The sequence below is a fragment of the Salvelinus alpinus genome, chromosome 14, assembly GCF_045679555.1.
Source record: "Salvelinus alpinus chromosome 14, SLU_Salpinus.1, whole genome shotgun sequence".
NCBI classification, from domain to species: Eukaryota; Metazoa; Chordata; class Actinopteri; order Salmoniformes; family Salmonidae; genus Salvelinus; species Salvelinus alpinus.
Window position 1 is genome coordinate 10,986,413 of NC_092099.1, and position 20,850 is coordinate 11,007,262.

Consider the following 20,850-nt stretch of genomic DNA (forward strand, 5'->3'; position numbering starts at 1 on the left):
GTGGCAAAAAGAATTGTTAGCCCCTAATGCTAATCGCCAGCTGGCTAGCAAACTTTCGCTCTAATATAGGCCGGTTACCAGTGGTAGAGTGTATCAGCATTGTTTGTGCAACAGCTTGTTCTTAATCAGAGAGGAAAAGGTAAAGAATATTCTATAATCTTCGTCTGATTGTAACTATCTATTCAAATCTAATAAGGGTCCCATGGGAAACACTGACCAAAACTTTGGTTCCTACTGTCACTTTCATTTATTGTCATGCCAAACAAAACTGCACTCCAAGTGCCCACTGTATTCCAACCATAAAATTAGAATGATCATTCTACTTCTATAATTTCAGCATTTTAACCAAGTGTTTTGATCTATAATCACAACTAAAATCGCAATCGGCATATTTGGTAAAAAGAAAATGCCTGTATGAAAACGATGGCGCCAAATGAACGGCTCTCTCACCGATGCGATTCGGTTCCGTTCAAAAAGAGCCGAACAACCCATCACTAGGCAACACTGACAAGTCACTATAGCGGTCACTGGCAAGTCTTGACATGGGCGTCGAATCCTAGGAAAAATGTATTGCTTGTCCAGATGCGATACCATGGACATAAACAGTGCTTCGAGGAACTATTCATACCCCTTGACTTATTCCACATGTTGTTGTTACAGCATGAATTCATAATGGATTAAATAAAAACATTTCCTACCCATCTACACACAATACCCCAAAATGACAGTGAAAACATGTTTTTAGAAATGTTTGCTAATTTATCGAAAATGAAATACAGAAGTGTCTCATTTACCAAAGTCTCTAAGAGCTTTGCACACCTGAAATGTACAACATTTGCCCATTATTCTTTTAAAAGTTCTTCAAACTGTCAAATTGGTTGTTGAGCATTGCTAGACAACCATTTTCAAGTCTTGACAGAATAGATTTAAGTTAAAACTGTAACTAGGCCACTCAGGAACATTCACTGTCTTCTTGGTAAGCAACTCCAGTGTGGATTTGGTCTTGTGTTTCAGGTTATTGTCATGCTGAAAGGTGAATTAATCTCCCAGTGTCTGGTGAAAAGCAGACTGAAGCAGTGTTAATGCTAAATTGTAATTATTTTGCCTCTATGGCCTCTTTACTCCACACACAGAGACGTGTAAAAAGCTCTTCCTCGCCCTCCATTTGGCAAATCTGACCATAACTCTATCCTCATGATTCCTGCTTACAAGCAAAAATTAAAGCAGGAAGCACCAGTGACTCGGTCTCTAAAAATGTGGTCAGATAAAGCAGATGCTAAACTACAGGACTGTTTTTCTAGCACAGACTGGACTATGTTCCGGGATTATTCCGATGGCATTGAGGAGTACACCACATCAGACACAGACTTTATCAATAAGTGCATTGAGGACGTCGTCCCCACAGTGACTGTACGTACATACCCCAACCAGAAGCCATGGATTTACAAGCAACATTCGCACTGAGCTAAAGGTTAGAGTTGCCGCTTTAAAGTAGAGGGACTCTAACCCGGAAGCTTATAAGAAATCCCGATATGCCCTCCGACGAACCATCAAACAGGCAAAGCATCAATACAGGATTAAGAATGAATTGTACTACACCGGCTCCGACGCTCATCGGATGTGGCAGGGCTTGCAAACTATTACAGACTACAAAGGGAAGCACAGCTGAGAGCTGCCCAGTGACACGAGCCTACCAGACAAGCTAAATAACTTCTATGCTCGCTTCGAGGCAAGTAACACTGAAACATGCATGAGAGCTTCAGATTTTCTGGATGACTGTGTGATCACGCTCTCTGCAGCCGATGTGAGTAAGACCTTTAAACAGGTCAACATTCACAAGGCCGCAGGGCCTGATGGATTACCAGGACATGTAGTCCGAGCATGCGCTGACTACCTGGCAAGTGTCTTCACTGACATTGTCAACCTCTCCCTGTCTGAGTCTGTAATACCAACATGTTTCAAGCAGACCACTATAGTCCCTGTGCCTAAGAACACTAAGGTAACCTGCCTAAATGACTACCGACCCGTAGCACTCACATCTGTAGCCATGAAATGCGTAGAAAGGCAGGTCATGGCTCACATCAACACCATTATCCCAGAAACCCTAGACCCACTCCAATTTTCATACCGCACCAACAGATCCACAGATGATGCAATCTCTATTGCCCTCCACACTGCCCCTTCACACCTGGACAAAAGGAACACCTATATGTAAGAATGCTATTCATTGACTACAGCAGCTCAAAGCTCATCACTAAGCTAAGGACCCTGGGACTAAACACCTTCTGCAACTGGATCCTGGACTTCCTGATGGGCCGTCCCCAGGTGGTAAGAGTAGGTAACAACACATCTGTCACGCTGATCCACGGGGACCCCTCAGGGGTGAGTGCTCAGTCCCCTCCTGTACTCACTGTTCCCTCATGACTGCACTGCCAGGCACGACTCCAACACTATCATTAAGTTTGCTGATGACACAACAGTGGTAGGCCTGATCACTGACAACGATGAGACGGCCTATAGGGAGGAGGTCAGAGACCTGGCCGTGTGGTGCCAGGACAACAACCTCTCCCTCAACAAGATCAAGACAAAGGAGATGATGGTGGACTACAGGAAAAGTAGGACCGAGCACACCCCCATTCTCATTGCTGGGGCTTTAGTGGAGCAGGTTGAGAGCTTCAAGTTCCTTGGCGTCTACATCACCAACAAACTGACATGGTCCAAGCACACCAAGACAGTCATGAAGAGGGCACGACAAAACCTATTCCCCCTCAGGAGATTGAAAAGATTTTGCTTGGGTCCTCAGATCCTCAAAAGGTTTTACAGCTGCACCATCGGCAACTGCTCGGCCTCCGACCGCAAGGCACTACAGTGGGTAATGCATACGGCCCAGTACATCACCAGGGCCAAGCTTCCTGCCATCCAGGACCTCTACAGTAAAAATTGTCAAAGACTCCAGCCACCCTAGTCATAGAATGTTCTCACTGCTACCGCACGGAAAGTGATACCGGAGCACCAAGTTTAGGTCCAAGAGGCTTCTAAACAGCTTCTACCCCCAAGCCATAAGACTCCTGAACAGCTAATCAAATGGCTACCCAGACTATTTGCATTTCCCCCCTCTACGCTGCTGCTACTCTCTGTTATTATCTATGCATAGTCAGTTTAATAAATCTACCTACATGTATATATTATCTCAATTACCTCGATACCGGTGCCCCCGCACATTGACTCTGTACCGGTACCCCCTGTATATAGCCCCGCTATTGTTATTTACTGCTACTCTGTAATTATTTGTTATTCTTATCTCTTACTTTTTTTAGGTATTTTCTTGAAACATTGTTGGTTAAGGGCTTGTAAGTCAACATTTCCCTGTAAGGTCTACCTACACCTGTTGTATTCGGCGCATGTGGCAAATAAAATGTGATTTGATTTGAATTCAACTCATCGTAACTACTTACGGGACATCTAAAGTTACACAGGAGAAGATGAGAAGCATCATGTTATCCCTCCTCCAGGAAAATAAATTAGACTGCAGCCAACCACAGTATACAAAAATAACACCAGTACCGAGAGGTTGGACAGACAGCAGACTGACAAACCAGCAATTTCCCTGTCATTGTTCGCTTTGTGACTGACAGGCGCCTGTCCTATCAATAGATCACTCGAAGATTCATATTGTTCATTCTAGTGGGAGAAGGCTACACTGACTATTCTGACTAGTGAATTGAAACTTTTAAATGAAAAGAAGCCTTGTTAATTTATGAAGTGGAAAAGTTGCCTGCTTACAGTAAGTCTGTTATGGGTTATTTAGCTGACGGCCGGCCCTTATGGAAAACACTGCAGATGGGTCCCTCATAGTTCCTCCTTCGCTGATGGCCTGACCTCTGAATATCCTGAAAGCTTGATACCACCGAGGGCTCTGATTAAGACCAGTGCAGCCTGCACATCCCACTGGGCAAGTATGAGAAGAGGCAATAGAGTGGACATGATTGACTACGCTGCGTACCCTGGAGTGCTGCAGTTCCAACAGATCGAATCCTCACAGTTTCTGCTGTTTGGCTAATTAAGTATTATTATCGAACACAGCAGGAAGTACCTGAGAGGTAATTGTCCACAGCTACAGCTAAATGTCCCAAAGTCAGGAGCACTAGGAAAGGTCAGACACCATTGTGTTCCACTGCTGAACTAATTATTGCTACCACCCGTCACAATGACTCCATTAATTTATATTCCAAAATATTTATTGGATTTTTATTTTATTTTTTACTCTGACAACCTTTTTTGTTGAGGTAAAAAAAAAAAAGGCAGTGAGTTGATGAGCGTTAGTGTCGCCTGAAAGCAGCTCTGAGGTTACCATTTATTTTTGTTGGTCTCTTTTTGAAAATGTCTCTTTATCTATCCCCAGCCCTTGTTTACATGCTCTGTATCTTAATGTCTGTACATAATAAACAGCACTTTATTGCTTTATTGTAGTGAGTTGGTATTTTGTCGTAGTTCTTTGAAAACATCAATTACATTGCATTACAATAGCACCACCATGCTGACTTCATTCAGCTCTTTTGTCCGTGCCAATGTTCTAATTCTCTGTTATGATTAGATGGAAAAGGTCATCTCGGAGCCACAAAGGTTACAGAATGTTCACAGCTTGACTATATTTATGCTGAAGCCTGATTCACATTGGACTAGTTTCATTTGCGAACTTAGTCATTTCTTTCCGATGTCTGTCAATTTTGCCAGCATTCTAAAATCCAGCAAATTTGCCTATTTAAGGGATCAAATGACAGATCATTGCAGTACATTTCACAGAGCAATAGATTCCGCCCCACTGATGATAGAGAATACATTCTGGATCTGAGTGGCCGGAACTGGACTTTCCTTGGTGAGAATGAAGGTCATGTTCCTATGTGAATTACAGTAATCAACAAGTAGCTAGCTGCTGCACATTGAACTGCTATTCCGTATTTCATTTTTCTTTTGAACTACTCAAAAAGCCATTGATATACTTTTAAGAGAGGGTTATAGAGGGTCTTGATCTATTTCCATTAAGAAGAAAGACAAATCCACCCCAGTTCATAGTGACTGAACAATATGAAGTACCGGCGCATGTTAGATCACACCAGCATGTTCTGAGCTTAAATGTAGCGTCAATCCAATTTAATTTCTGAACACATTTGAACTAGAATGGTGTCTTGTTCCGAAAAATACTAAACATATACAACTTCCAACTACAGTACATCAACACAGTAGTGCCAAACAGCTGTTTGGTGCAAGAGCTTTCCAAATTGTGTAAAATGTATCTATCTTTCACTGCCTAAGGGGAGTTCGGATATGCAAAAAATATATTTCCAATTCACATTGTACATCTGTGAAATAGGACAAATATAATCACCTGTCACGCCGGCTCCCGCTCTTCCCCCTGCATTACGCACTCCTGCCACCATCATTTACGCACACCTGCCTTCCCTTGTCACGCCGGCTCCCGCTCTTCCCCCTGCATTACGCACTCCTGCCACCATCATTTACGCACACCTGCCTTCCCTTGTCACGCGCTACAGCGATATTGGACTCACTCAATCACCTGTTTACCTCCCCTATGTTTGTCAGTTCCCCAGCTCTGTTCCCCGCTGCTGCATTGTTTGTCATATGTCCATGTTACCCGTGTGCTGATGCTGTTCCTGTCTTGTTCTATGTCTGTTCCCGAATAAATGTCTGACTCCCCATACCTGCTTCTCCTGTCCGGCGTCAGCCCTTACAGAATGTAGCAGCCTTCACACGAAGCATCGGGGAGTACTGGTGTTCCGGTTGGTGGTGACGTCGGCCCTGGGTCGCCGCCGATGGAACCGGGGGTGCCTAGCCAGCTCGTCGGGCTTCCACGCTCTAGCTGGCTCGAGAGGTTTCCTTGCCCCTGTTGGCTTAGAAGGCGCCCATCCCACATCGACACTCAGCCGGATCATCAGGTCTTGTTCGCCCAGCCGGCCCATGAGTTTTCTTGTTTTGTTGGTGACGTCGGGCTTGGATTCCTCCGCTGATGGAACCGGGGGTGCCTAAGCCAGCTCGTCGGGCTTCCACGTCCTAGCTGGCTCAAGAAGTTTCCTTGCTTTGGTTGGCTCAGCAGGTTCCCATCCCACATCATGCTCCACCGGATCATCGGGCTTCCACGCCGCAGAGGGATCGATAGGCGTTCATGCCTCAGCCGGCTCGCCAGGCTCCCACGCCCCTGCTGGTTCGTGGGGAGTTTACCCCCATCCGGCTTGCCCAGCACCCATGTCTTGGTTGGCTCGCACTGGTGGGACGGGGTACTGTCAAGCCTGCTCCCGCCTGCTCCCGCTCTTCCCCCCTGGCGCTCAAGGGCGCCAGGCTGCCCTGTATTATGCACTCCTGCCACCATAATTTATGCACACCTGCCTTCCCTCATCACACGCTTCAGCGATATTGGACTTACCTGGACTCACTCAATCACCTGTTTATTACCTCCCCTATATTTGTCAGTTCCCCAGCTCTGTTCCCCGGTGCTGCATTGTTTGTCATATGTACGTGTTACCCGTGTGCTGATGCTGTTCCTGTCTTGTTCTATGTTTGTTCCCGAATTAATGTCTGACTCCCCGTACTTGCTTCTCCTGTCCGGCGTCGGCCCTTACACACCCACCCAAATTATTATTATAATTATCAGCATCGGGTGACTGTTCTAGAATATTTATGCAGTTCATCCCTCTCTGCCCCCTGGCTAGCCTGTTCATGCTCTCCTTCTACCTCATCTAGTTAGCCAATCACTCCTCCAATGCTAATGAGCAGCTTAGGTGCCTGCTCTCCTGTCCCTCGGATATCATGACTGGAGAAGGTTGGAGAAGGTTGATCAGGCAAGCGATGATACTGCAACATAACATTATTTATTCTGCCTCTAATATCCTGCGTCAGGGCCTCTCCCTAGGGACGTTGTTCTTCAGGCATGCTGTTCTTTCATCATCGGGAGGATCAGAACCTCTTTACTAAATGCAACCTCAACTTTTCTCGCACGAAGTGGCTGTGACGATCTTCACTTAGTGGGGAGCCTGACTGTTTGGATAAATTCTTACACAGTCTCAAAATGTATATTTAATGTGTTATTGCTCTAAGACAGTTTTTTTCCTTCTCCCCTTCCCTTACACCGAACAGCCGTTTGACTTGCATTCCGTACTTGCTATGTTAAGACAGTTTCATTGGGCCCCCCCCTCCTTTGAAAGGTAAGATGATACAAACAAACAATGACTCTACCTCTCAAAATAACTGGATTAGAAATAAGATCCAGCCAGTCAGACACACTTTTCAACCCCACTACCACCACCCCCCCTCAAAACATTGTCACTGACTCACTGTGTGAAATCCTCTAAGGGCTGGAGTGAGTTTTCAGACTTCACCGCGTCTGGGCGGCATGGCGTGCGTGGTGGTGATGTACACAGCTGGCGGCAGAACATGCCCTCTTTTAGTGGGGGCTGGAGGGCAGGTGAGGCTCTGTCAAAGCAGGGGGAGGATTGCGAGTGTGATTCCCGTCGTGTTTGTGCTGCTGATGGGGAGGGGAAGAGGGTCATCAGTCCCTCCCAGGCTTTCATCCGCGTGCGTCCCATCTGTCCTGCACTGACAGCCTACGAGCCCAATAACAAGTTAGCATCTGTCCTCTAATGAGGCATCCTGCTCTGCATCAAGACATCAAACAAACAGGTATATCATCAAGGCAGGAGGAGAGGTGCCCCCCGTGAAATATAGCCGTCTCAGTCCACTTAATCACAATGTCTCCATCTACAAAGTAAGCAATAATCGTATAAGCGCCTCGCTATTAATTATACAACACACCCGACTTGTCTTTATCAGTGCAAACTTTGCTTCGTAAACCGGAAAAACATTTTATATGTAAAAGTATTTTTTCCCCCACCCATTTCTTTTGTCTGAACCTCACTGCTGTCTTCTGTCATCCATTGTTTTGAACTGGACTGTTATTCTGTGTGTCAGATGCAAACAGATGAGGTTCAGTCAGTCAATGTTCTCCCCTGGCGTTATAGGCCTTTGCTATTTCGGCCGGCCACAGAAAAACTGACACTCCCATGAACTTTTGAAGAGGTAGAGGAATTTATATTAAGAAGCTCTTAAAAAGAAAGTGCATTTATTATTTACAAGACACTATGTGTTGTAGAAATTGCGCATGAATGATTTTTGGCAAAGGAGATTCAGCCTGTGACATTTAGCTTTTGTTCCTTTGCTTATGGGAGAGAGTACCTTTCTTTCTTTTACTTGGGGGTGGGGGTCCACACACGGGTGAGGGGATGAGGACAGAAATAATATCATACTCTTGGGAAGTTTGCACTATTTTGGGTATGTCCTTTATACTGTTCTGTAGATAAAGAGCTCTGCCAATTGTGGTTGTCAATACTTGGATACCCTACCCATTGTCAACAACCTCTGTTTTTTAATTTGACATTTTATCGATTAATGTTGCATTTGTTAGCCTTGGTTTCTATTCTTCCTGTCACGTTGGTATGAATGATTCGGGAGACAGGCGCAGGAATGTGTAATAGCGGTTTTTATTCAACCCAAATTACGACATGCCGTGTAAAGGCATGTGACAGTTCCCAATCATCTGAAATGTAGGAGCTGATTGGCAGCAATCAGTGGTGTAAAGTACTTAAGTAAAAATACTTTGAAGTACTACTTAAGTAGTTTTTGGGGGTATCTGTACTTAACTATATATTTTTTTTATTATTATTACTTTTACTTTTACTTCACTACATTCCGAATGAAAATAATGTACTTTTTACTCCTTACATTTTCCATGTCTCCCAAAAGTACTCGTTACATTTTGAATGCTTAGTAGGACAGGAAAATGGTCCAATTCACGCACTTATCAAGAGAACATCCCTGCTCATCCCTAATGCATCTGATTTGGCGGACTCACTAAACACAAATGCTTCATTTGTAAATGATGTCAGTGTTGGAGTGTGCCCCTGACTATTCATAAAGTAAACATTTAATTGTGGTGTCTGGTTTGCCTAATATAAGGTGTTAGATGTGTACTTTTACTTTTGATACTTAAGTATATTTTTGAAATTACATTAACTTTTGATACTTAAGTATATTTAAAAACAAATACTTTTAGACTTTTACTCAAGTAGTATTTTACTGGGTGACTCACTTTTACTTGAGTCATTTTCTGTTAAGGTATCTTGACTTTTACTCAAGTATGACAATTGGGTACTTTTTCCACCACTGGCAGCAATACACTGAAGGTAATGTACTGTGCTCCTTAACGTTCTCACATATGTAGAGCACTACTAGGGAGGTCAAGGGATGAGCACTTTCCGTGACTTCTCCCAATATTATTCTCATACTGAAACATTGAAGATATACATGGGTAAGACATTGCATTTTTTAATTAAGCAGTGCACTGCATGTGTTCCTTAATATAAATGATCCTCAGAGCTGTAACAAAAATCTGTGAACCTTGAGCTTTCTGCTCATGTTTGCAAAGCATGTCAACTCCTCAGTCCACTGCACTGGCTACACTTCCTGTTTCCCCCGGGGCAATGGATTACATTCATACGTACAGCGAAATTAGATATGGTCCATCCACATGGTCCTTCAGTAGATAGTCTAACCTTAATAATGAGAGCTCTCATTAGGCCCTGGCACTTTGGACTTTCCTTTCATGTAGTATTAAACCATGGTAGCAGAATTAAGTGACTGATCCAATCTCCGCATAAACAGGGGGGATGTAAAGCAGAAATTCAATTTCTGGAGTTAACAGTAAGGTAGGTTGGTCTCAGTTATGTTCTCAAGGCAATAAGTTAATAAATTCCCTGCCATGTAATCTCCAAAGTAAATGTCTTTAAGCCATCCCTCAAAAAGAAAATGTCTCGTTTATCATAAAGTAGGTATAGCATTGCTAACAATCGCCAATGTTCGCCAGTGTTAAAATTGCTCATTGAGTAGTGGTTTTGGCCATAACTGTTCTGCCTGCGGCTATGGAACCCTTACCTGTTCACCGGACGTGCTACCTTGTCCCGGACCTGTTGTTTTCGACTGCTTGCTGTTTGGGGTTTTAAGCTGGGTTTCTGTATAAGCACTTTGTGACATCTGCTGATGTAAAAAGGGCTTTATAAATACATTTGATTGAAAATGTTATTGAAGGGTATTGTCTAAAACTACTTTGTGACAGTTCTCAGTGATTCTCCCTGAATTTTACACTTGAGTTTTTACAAACTGGGATCTCTGTTACATGGGGAAAATTGTGTTTTACTGGAATAAAAGTAGCCTAAATTACATTTGACTTTATTTAGACAACATCAGCAAAAGTTTTGGTACGTTTGCTTGAAACAATCAGTATATATAGTAATGTTTTTATACTGAACAAAAATATTAACACAACATGTAAAGTGTTGGTTCCATGTTTCATGAGCTGAAATAAAAATCCCAGAAATGTTCCATAAGCACAAAATGCTTATTTCTCTCAAATTTGCTCAAACATGCCTCATAGGGGGCATTTCTCCTTTGCCAAGATAATCTATCCACCTGACAGGTGGCATATCAAGAAGCCAATTAAACAGCATGATCATTACACAGGTGCAACTTGCGCTGGGGACAATAAAAGGCCACTTTAAAATGTGCAGTTTTGTCAAACAACACAATGCCACAGATGTCTCAACTTTTGAAGGAGCGTGCTTTTGGCATTCTGACTGCAGGAATGTACACCAGAGCTGTTGCCAGAGAATTTAATGTTCATTTCTCTACCATCGTTTAAGAGAATTTGTCAGCACGTCCAACCGACCTCACAAAAGCATACCACGTGTAGCCAGTCCAGGACCTCCACATCCCACTTCTTCACCTGCGGGATCGTCTGAGGGGGAGTGGTGGGGGTGCTGAGGAGCATTTCTGTCTGTAATAAAGCCCTTTTGTGGGGAAAAACTAATTCTGATTGGCTGGGCCTTGCTCCCCAGTGGGTGTGCAGGGGTGCCCTCCCAGGCCCACCCATGGTTGCACCCTTGCCCAGTCATGTGAAATACATAGATTAGGGCCTAATGACGGTATTTAAAATGACTGATTTCCTTATATGAACTGTAACTCGGTAACATTTTGGAAATTGTTACATGTTGCGTTTATATTGTTGTTCAGTATATTTTAAAAAACATTGTAAATCAGTTAATCCTCCCATTTCCCACAGTCCCCCATTCTCAGAGGAGAAACCAGGTAACAAGAAATACAATATTTCGTAGCTGTTATGCAAATCTGACATTTCCCTGGCCTGTTCCAGGCAGTTGGATTGTCTGTTTGGTGCAGATACCCGCCTGTGTTACTGCTGAGGTAGCAGTCACCTCACCTGCATTCAAGGAGCATCTTTTAACAACTGTCAAAATGAAAACCTCTAACAACAATTACATAGCCTCAAAGTCTCAGTTCATTTGCTTGTGTAGCAGGGTTAGGCTAGGCTAGGGTCTGGCAGAATCTCAAACTCCATATCTCATAGTTGCACTCTTGGGAATGAATAGAAATGCCTGTGTGGAAAACGTTTACCCCCAGGAAACGTTTATTCAACAGAGATTGAAGAAAATGTATTTTCCTCCAAGATAAATAAAAAATATAATGAACTGCAAAACCGAAGTGCAACATCCTGGATGTATTACAGTGGGGAGAACAAGTATTTGATACACTGCCGATTTTGCAGGTTTTCCTACTTACAAAGCATGTAGAGGTCTGTATTTTTTATCATAGGTACACTTCAACTGTGAGAGACGGAATCTAAAACAAAAATCCAGAAAATCACATTGTGTGATTTTTAAATAATTAATTTGCATTTTATTGCATGACATAAGTATTTGATACATCAGAAAAGCAGAACTTAATATTTGGTACAGAAACCTTTGTTTGCAATTACAGAGCTCATACGTTTCCTGTAGTTCTTGACCATGTTTGCACACACTGCAGCAGGGATTTTGGCCCACTCCTCCATACAGACCTTCCCCAGATCCTTCAGGTTTCGGGGCTGTCGCTGGGCAATACGGACTTTCAGCTCCCTCCAAAGATTTTCTATTGGGTTCAGGTCTGGAGACTGGCTAGACCACTCCAGGACCTTGAGATGCTTCTTACGGAGCCACTCCTTAGTTGCCCTGGCTGTGTGTTTCGTTTCGTTGTCATGCTGGAAGACCCAGCCACGACCCATCTTCAATGCTCTTACTGAGGGAAGGAGGTTGTTGGCCAAGATCTTGCGATACATGGCCCCATCCATCCTCCCCTCAATACGGTGCATTCGTCCTGACCCCTTTGCAGAAAAGCATCCCCAAAGAATGATGTTTCCACCTCCATGCTTCACAGTTGGGATGGGTTCTTGGGGTTGTACTCATCATCCTTCTTCCTCCAAACACGGCGAGTGGAGTTTAGACCAAAAAGCTCTATTTTTGTCTCATCAGACCACACGACCTTCTCATATTCCTCCTCTGGATCATCCAGATGGTCATTGGCAAACTTCAGACGGGCCTGGACATGCGCTGGCTTGAGCAGGGGGACCTTGCATGCGCTGCAGGATTTTAATCCATGATGGCGTAGTGTGTTACTAATGGTTTTCTTTGAGACTGTGGTCCCAGCTCTCTTCAGGTCATTGACCAGGTCCTGCTGTGTAGTTCTGGGCTGATCCCTCACCTTCCTCATGATCATTGATGCCCCACGAGGTGAGATCTTGCATGGAGCTCCAGACCGAGGGTGATTGACCGTCATCTTGAACTTCTTCCATTTTCTAATAATTGCGCCAACAGTTGTTGCCTTCTCACCAAGCTGCTTGCCTATTGTCCTGTAGCCCATCCCAGCCTTGTGCAGGTCTACAATTTTATCCCTGATGTCCTTACACAGCTCTCTGGTCTTGGCCATTGTGGAGAGGTTGGAGTCTGTTTGATTAAGTGTGTGGACAGGTGTCTTTTATACAGGTAACGAGTTCAAACAGGTGCAGTTAATACAGGTAATGAGTGGAGAACAGGAGGGCTTCTTAAAGAAAAACTAATAGGTCTGTGAGAGCCGGAATTCTTACTGGTTGGTAGGTGATCAAATACTTATGTCATGTAATAAAATGCAAATTAATTACTTAAAAATCATACAATGTGATTTTCTGGATTTTTGTTTTAGATTTCGTCTCTCACAGTTGAAGTGTACCTATGATAAAAATTACAGACCTCTACATGCTTTGTAAGTAGGAAAACCTGCAAAATCGGCAGTGTATCAAATACTTGTTCTCCCCACTGTATGTAGCACAAAACTGAAGCGTGAAGAGAATTCTCCAGTTCTACTTAATTTCTGTTGATTTTGGTTGTTGCATACAGTATCAGGTCATGCCTTCCATCACAATCGTTTTGAATGGACAAATTGTTGGTAATTATGTGATATTTGGTCTGATAGCAAGCATCTTCACCATATCCTTTAATATGATTTTCGAAACAATTGCACATTGCACTGCGTTATTTGAGTAACTGAAATGGAATAATTAGGCCTACTGTTCCTAAAGGTTTACCAAAGGTAAAGTCAATTCTGACTTTTGATTAAAATTAGTGTATAGTGTGCTCAAAAAGTGTTGAATAGCCTTAAGCCAGTGAAGTGACATTTGAAAGGCTATTAAATGTAATATGTAGGGTGTCCATCCACTCTGGGCAGGTTTGGTGATAAAATTTAACTTCCTTACATTATAAAATACATTTTACCAATACAAATATGATTCTTTATGTTCTGAATTGTTCAGTGGGGTCTTTCTCTAATGTATCATTAACATTATATAAAAAAATGTTGGATTTCGTAACCTAATACCGGCGATAATAAGCGCAGAGCTCTGTTGACAGAGCGGTGCCGCTTCTTGCCGCGACTTTTGAAGATTTTTGTGGTGGTCTTCTGCAAAGTGGTTTCTGGGGTCGCAAAAAACTAAATTAACATGACACAAATTCAATGAAATGTAAAAGACTTTGAAAAAAAATTGTGTGCGGAATGATCAGTGACATTTCACATACACTTGTTTTTCGGAGAAATCTTCTAAAAATAACATGAATTTTGCATTAATATGAAAAGTGTATACTAAAATATGAAAATACACGTCATCAATATCTCAAAAATCGATATCTATCTTACCTCTATATTCTTTCATGTCCTCCGGATTCAAGAAGATGACAAGTTCAATGGTGAGCCTGTCAGTTTGCCTTAGTTCTCGCACAGAATCCAGCCTAGCTGACGCAATGCTATTTTCCAGATGATTTGTTTTTACTAATGTTATTGATTTAGTCACAGTAATCTTGGCCTTCCTACAAGGGTAAAACATATTATGGGAGAGACATGAGGTTTGGCTCATTGGTTTTCTTAGAGGAGTATCTACACAATTAACATATTATTTTACCCATTGGTCAAAATATGTTTTGATTGGACACCCTGTGATATGCTATTTACCATAGTCGGTAGGGCTCACCGATACAATTCATTGGAGGTCTATTGAATCCTATTTGTATTTATTATGGATCCCCATTAGCTGCTGCCAAGGCACCAGATACTCTTCCTGGTGTCCGGCAAAATTAAGGCAGTTGTACAATTTAAAAAACATTACAATACATTCATTACAGAATTCACAACACACTAAGTGTTTGCCCTCAGGCCCATACTCCACTACCAAATATCTACAGTGCAAAATCCATGTGTACGCGTGTGCATAGTGCGTATGTTATCATGTGTGTCTGTGCTTATGTTTGTGTTGCTTCACAGTCCCCGCTGTTCCATAAGGTGTATTTTTACCTGCTTTTTACATCTGATTCTACTGCTTGTGTCAGTTACCTGATGTGGAATAGAGTTCCTTGTAGTCATGGCTCTATGTAGTACTGTGCGCCTCCCATAGTCTATTCTGGACTTGGGGACTGTGAAGAGACCTCTGGTGGCATGTCTTGTGGGGTTTGCATGGGTGTCCGAGCTGTGTGCTAGTATTTTAAACAGACAGCTCGATACCGTTAGCTTGTCAACACCTCTTACAAAAACAAGTAATGAAGAAGTAAATTTCTCTTCCACTTTGAGCCATGAGAGATTGACATGCATGTCACTAATGTTAGCTATCTGTGTACTTTTAAGGGCCAGCTGTGCTGCCCTGTTCTGAGCCAACTGCAATTTTCCCAAGTCCCTCTTTGTGGCACCTGACCACACGACTGAACAGTAGTCCAGGTGCCTGTAGGACCTGCCTTGTTGATAGTGTTGTTAAAAATGCAGAGCAGCGCTTTATTATGGACAGACTTCTCCCCATCTCAGCTACTGTTGTATCAATATGTTTTGACCATGACAGTTTACAATCCAGGGTTACTCCAAGCAGTTTCCACATTATTCATTACTATCGTCACAATACCATTTCTTTGGATTGTTGTGATGTTTGTATGTGTTACAAATACACCAATCAGAAAATACTCTGTATTCCATATGTGATTTGTGCATGAACAATGGATGCTGAAAGGATCGTAGTGTTTGCATCTCAACATAAAGAAGGATCTGACAAAAAGCACAAAGATCCCTCACTGAGGTACGACACATGGCAGGGAATTACCAGGCTGCTGGGAGTGGCAGTTGGTTCCTTTTACAGGTTATCAGTAGCATGGTTTTCATTTACATTTACATTTACATTTACATTTAAGTCATTTAGCAGACGCTCTTATCCAGAGCGACTTACAAATTGGTGCATTCACCTTATGATATCCAGTGGAACAACCACTTTACAATAGTGCATCTAACTCTTTTAAGGGGGGGGGGGTTAGAAGGATTACTTTATCCTATCCTAGGTATTCCTTAAAGAGGTGGGGTTTCAGGTGTCTCCGGAAGGTGGTGATTGACTCCGCTGACCTGGCGTCGTGAGGGAGTTTGTTCCACCATTGGGGTGCCAGAGCAGCGAACAGTTTTGACTGGGCTGAGCGGGAACTGTACTTCCTCAGAGGTAGGGAGGCGAGCAGGCCAGAGGTGGATGAACGCAGTGCCCTTGTTTGGGTGTAGGGCCTGATCAGAGCCTGAAGGTACGGAGGTGCCGTTCCCCTCACAGCTCCGTAGGTATATATTTTTTCCTTTTCACTGGTTCCTATAACAACCTAGAGCTACAACTACTAGAGCTACAGTACTGTTGGATGTACCCATTCCTCCTTCTTGACATTTTAAGTGAAAGCTCTCAAAATATTTCAATAATGTGATAAAAAAAAAACATTGGACATTCCCCAGCGGACACTTACCCTGCCCTCACCCCCACTTACCCTTACCCCACATTTATCATTGCTACAGTTGTAAATGTGCATATATTATTGTTTTTATTGTCTCATTCATACAGGCCATCATTGTAAATAAGAATTTGTTCTTAACTGACTTGCCCAGTTAAATAAAGGTTAAATATGTATATATATTTTTAAATTACAGATCTTTTTTTTTACCTGCACTGTTGGAGCTCAGAGCATAAGATTTTCACTTTACCCTGCGATATATATTTTTTTACATGTCTTGGTTGAAGGCAAATATAATGATCTCCAATATGTGAAATTATTCCATTTGCCATAATGTGTCTCCTATATTTTTTTGTAGGCCGGATTGAGGGCTGTACCCCTCCCCCAGGATGATGATCAGCCCTGTCCTCCGTGTGGCTGCAGTAAATAACCCCATTCTCAGGGTATCTCTATATAAAAGACTTCATGTCCAGCAGACCTCACTGCCAGAAGCAAGGTTAAACCATGTTCCTTAGATATCTCAATGTATCTATAAGGAATTACGATCAAGGGTCCTTTGTTTGACAAAGTAAAACCGCTTGTAGGAGTGACTACCATGACAATGATCAAAGGAGAAATATACAGTGAGAAGTCAAGGTTAGGGCTTCAATAGTGACTTGGGGGCACCTTGTCAGTTCTCACTGTGCATAGGAATTTCCTTGGCTTGCACAAACTAAGGATATATTGTTGTCTTTGCAATCAATATCTCAATCCGTGATCATTCATTATTTCTATAATTTAACAAGATTTCATGCTAATTGGTTACACTGCCAAAAACAACTTTCCTGCTATTTCACAGAATTACTTACTCCCCCAGTCTATGTAGTGAGTAACTAAGACAGTGGAGGGTGAGCAAAAATGTCTTTTAAAAAGCTTGTCCCCATAGTTCCTTGTTCAATCTGTAATAATCCTGTTTCTCTACGCTGTCACCGTCTCTACTTGAGGGGACTTGGCACATGTGTTTAAAGCGGTTCAATTCACCTTTTAAATATGCCTTTTCTTTAAAGGTTCCAGCCGTGTGATGTGACCAGCATGAGTAATCCCATTTAAAGGGGAATAACATGCATTAGGGAGCCCAATTTTGTGCCCCCTATTTACATAATTTAGTTTGGCAATCTGGAAAAGGGCTATTAACAGCATGGGGGGGTAGATCGATACTTTATTTCAACATCTCCAGCGTCATCTTGGTCCCAGATAAGAAGGCATCCACTAATTCAAATTCGTGCTGGAGCCTGTGACGCTACCATTAATTCCTGATAAGAAAGGACCGTTGTACTGCCTTACTTAATCTCTGACAGATGCTTCAGCCAGATCGATAGTCTTTCACTTTTTTTTGGTTCCAAAGAGAAGATTGATTGCTAGGAGTTACCTGCTGCTCGTTTCTACTTATCTCATTCCTCATTATTTTTCAAATTAGGCATTCTCTGGGGACCCAAGGGGGGGGGGGGGGGTGGCATTAAAAACCAGTGACCCACTGAAATTCACATCAAGCACCGGATGTTTGGTAGAACAACCTTTGACACCAAGTTATTACGGTCAAGGAGTAAAACAGCGTTACAAACAAGTGGATAAAGCAGGAGCAGGCTATGGGAAGATCAGGGACGTACGACGGGGGAAGTTGCGGCTCGCGCCAGTGAAGAGGAAATAATCACAATGCTGCCTTCTCATGAATCATTAAGTAGCCCCATGCCTCTTAGCTCGACTCAAAGCGCTGCATTTTCATCTATGGGTCTGAAAGGGTGTTTTCTGACAGCAGTATTACTGCTGATAAGCAAGACTCTGCCAGCTGATCAAGTACTGAGACAAGCATCCCGAGCAGCAGCTACACAGCAGCACTAGTCACTATGAGCAGTGGCAGTCAGTAGCAGCAGCACTAACAGCAGAAGCAGCAGCAACAGCAACTCTCTCGTGCCTTTTTTTCCTTCTTTGTGTAGTTATAATCTGCTCTGAGATCAACGGCCAGGGAAGACAGGACAAGTGGATCAGGGCTGATAGCTGTCATCAAAACAACCCCAAACGCAGACCTGGCTGCCCACATGCCGATCGAATTTGTTTGCAAAATCAAATTTGCAGAGGAGGATGAGAAGCAGAAAGGCAAACAGGATGGGAACAAGGAGAGCCTGATTGAGGAGAGCTGCACACCTCCAGCTAAGGACCTGGTTGGCTTCGCCAATTCCAGCTCTCTCCACGGGATTAACCACATCTTTGTCTCGGGGCGCCTGGGCATTCGGCAGACTCTCTGGGCACTTGCCCTTTTGGCTTCTCTGGCACTCTTTTTGTACCAGGCAGCAAAGTGTGCCATCTCTTACCTGGAGCACCCTCACGTCACGGCTTTGAATGAGGAAGCAAGCCCTGAGATGATCTTTCCTGCTGTGACCATCTGCAACATCAACCGTTTTCGTTTCTCTGCTCTCACCGATGCCGACATCTACCACCTGGCTAACCTCACAGGTTTACCTCCAAAAAACCGGGATGGCCACAAGCCCACTGATTTGGACTATCCTGCGCCCGACATGCAGGACATCTTCAACCGGACGGGACATCAGCTGGATGAGATGCTGAAGAGCTGCAACTTCAGTGGACAGAACTGCTCTGCCGAGGACTTCTCTGTGGTAAATTGAAAAGTTTCCCAAATTAGCCGACTTGCTTGTGTCTTGTTTTGAGAAAGAATTTAATTTCATTCGGTGTTCATCTAAACTAAAACATTTCAAATAGTGAAAACACAAGGCATTAGAAAAATGAGTATACATGTTCTTATGTATTCTAAATTACATAAAACACAATTCCTTGGGACATAGCACTTGTCGTGTTTTTCCAAAACACCTGGAGGCCTGAAAGAAAAGGTTGAAAGCTAAATACTTTCAAGTGTAATTAGTGTCATTTAAATTCTCTGTTCTAGTGTTACTTGAAGAGCCATGTGCTTTTTACTGGGACAAGCTTATAAAAATACGATTCCGAGCTCTGTGTCAGTTAGCTTTCATCATGCACAGGGCAGCAACAGTTCTCTCATGATTTCCTAGTGTTTGAGAATGTAACGGCATGGAACAACCGCTCCGGCTCCCCTAAAGGGAAAAAAAAGACTGTTTACTTTTTAAATACAGGCTGTGGTTTTGTGCTACCTCTGATGCCAGCAGCTGAGAGAGTTCATGGCAGCAAGAGCATATTTTAAAAGCGAACTTCTCTTTCCCTCACTCCCTCTCTCTTTCTCTCTCTGGCATTGCAGAACCGCTGCCTAGCTCTCTCAGCTCTTGAACCTTTCAGGAGGGGAGGAGTAGTGTTCCGCCAACGTTGTATTTCAATCTCACTGCTGTTAAGATTAAATATTTAGAGACAGACATACATGATTTTTGCATTAGCCAAATTGACTAAAAGGAATAAAAAAGAAATTCCATAAGCTTCTCTCACATCCGGACAGGAAGGTAAGGTCGTCTGTCTGTCTGTCTGTCTGTCTGTCTGTCTGTCTGTCTGTCTGTCTGTCTGTCTGTCTGTCTGTCTGTCTGTCTGTCTGTCTGTCTGTCTGTCTGTCTGTTGCACTATTTATTAAAGCCACAGTCCTGATAGCAGATGGATGTTTGTCTGTCTGTCTGTCTGTCTGTCTGTCTGTCTGTCTGTCTGTCTGTCTGTCTGTCTGTCTGTCTGTCTGGTGCACTATTTATTAAAGCCACAGTCCTGATAGCAGATGGATGTTTGTCTGTCTGTCTGTCTGGTGCACTATTTATTAAAGCCACAGTCCTGATAGCAGATGGATGTTTGTCTGTCTGTCTGTCTGTCTGGTGCACTATTTATTAAAGCCACAGTCCTGATAGCAGATGGATGTTTGTCTGTCTGTCTGTCTGGTGCACTATTTATTAAAGCCACAGTCCTGATAGCAGATGGATGTTTGTCTGTCTGTCTGTCTGTCTGGTGCACTATTTATTAAAGCCACAGTCCTGATAGCAGATGAATGTTTGTCTGTCTGTCTGTCTGTCTTGTGCACTATTTATTAAAGCCACAGTCCTGATAGCAGATGGATGTTTGTCTGTCTGTCTGTCTGTCTTGTGCACTATTTATTAAAGCCACAGTCCTGATAGCAGATGGATGTTTGTCTGTCTGTCTGTCTGTCTGTCTTGTGCACTATTTATTAAAGCCACAGTCCTGATAGCAGATGGATGTTTGTCTGTCTGTCTGTCTGTCTTGTGCACTATTTATTAAAGCCACAGTCCTGATAGCAGATGGATGTTTGTCTGTCTGTCTGTCTGTCTGTCTTGTGCACTATTTATTAAAGCCACAGTCCTGATAGCAGATGGATGTTTGTCTGTCTGTCTGTCTGTCTTGTGCACTATTTATTAAAGCCACAGTCCTGATAGCAGATGGATGTTTGTCTGTCTGTCTGTCTGTCTTGTGCACTATTTATTAAAGCCACAGTCCTGATAGCAGATGGATGTTTGTCTGTCTGTCTGTCTGTCTTGTGCACTATTTATTAAAGCCACAGTCCTGATAGCAGATGGATGTTTGTCTGTCTGTCTGTCTGTCTTGTGCACTATTTATTAAAGCCACAGTCCTGATAGCAGATGGATGTTTGTCTGTCTGTCTGTCTGTCTTGTGCACTATTTATTAA

The 20,850-nt window shown here is 43.0% G+C and overlaps 1 protein-coding gene across 3 annotated transcripts in view; it reads left to right on the forward strand.

Moving 5' to 3' along the window:
- Positions 1 to 17,733: 17,733 nt before the first annotated feature.
- Positions 17,734 to 20,850, forward strand: part of LOC139538406 (acid-sensing ion channel 4-A-like) — a 175,368-nt gene continuing 172,251 nt past the window's right edge. For 2 of the 3 annotated variants that reach the window (XM_071340397.1, XM_071340396.1), the window contains exon 1: positions 17,734 to 18,865. In XM_071340397.1, coding sequence (XP_071196498.1) covers positions 18,290 to 18,865 — 576 coding nt within the window. In that variant the 5' untranslated portion in view covers positions 17,734 to 18,289. The remainder of the gene's footprint in view (positions 18,866 to 20,850) is intronic. The other variant, XM_071340398.1, reaches the window with a different exon arrangement.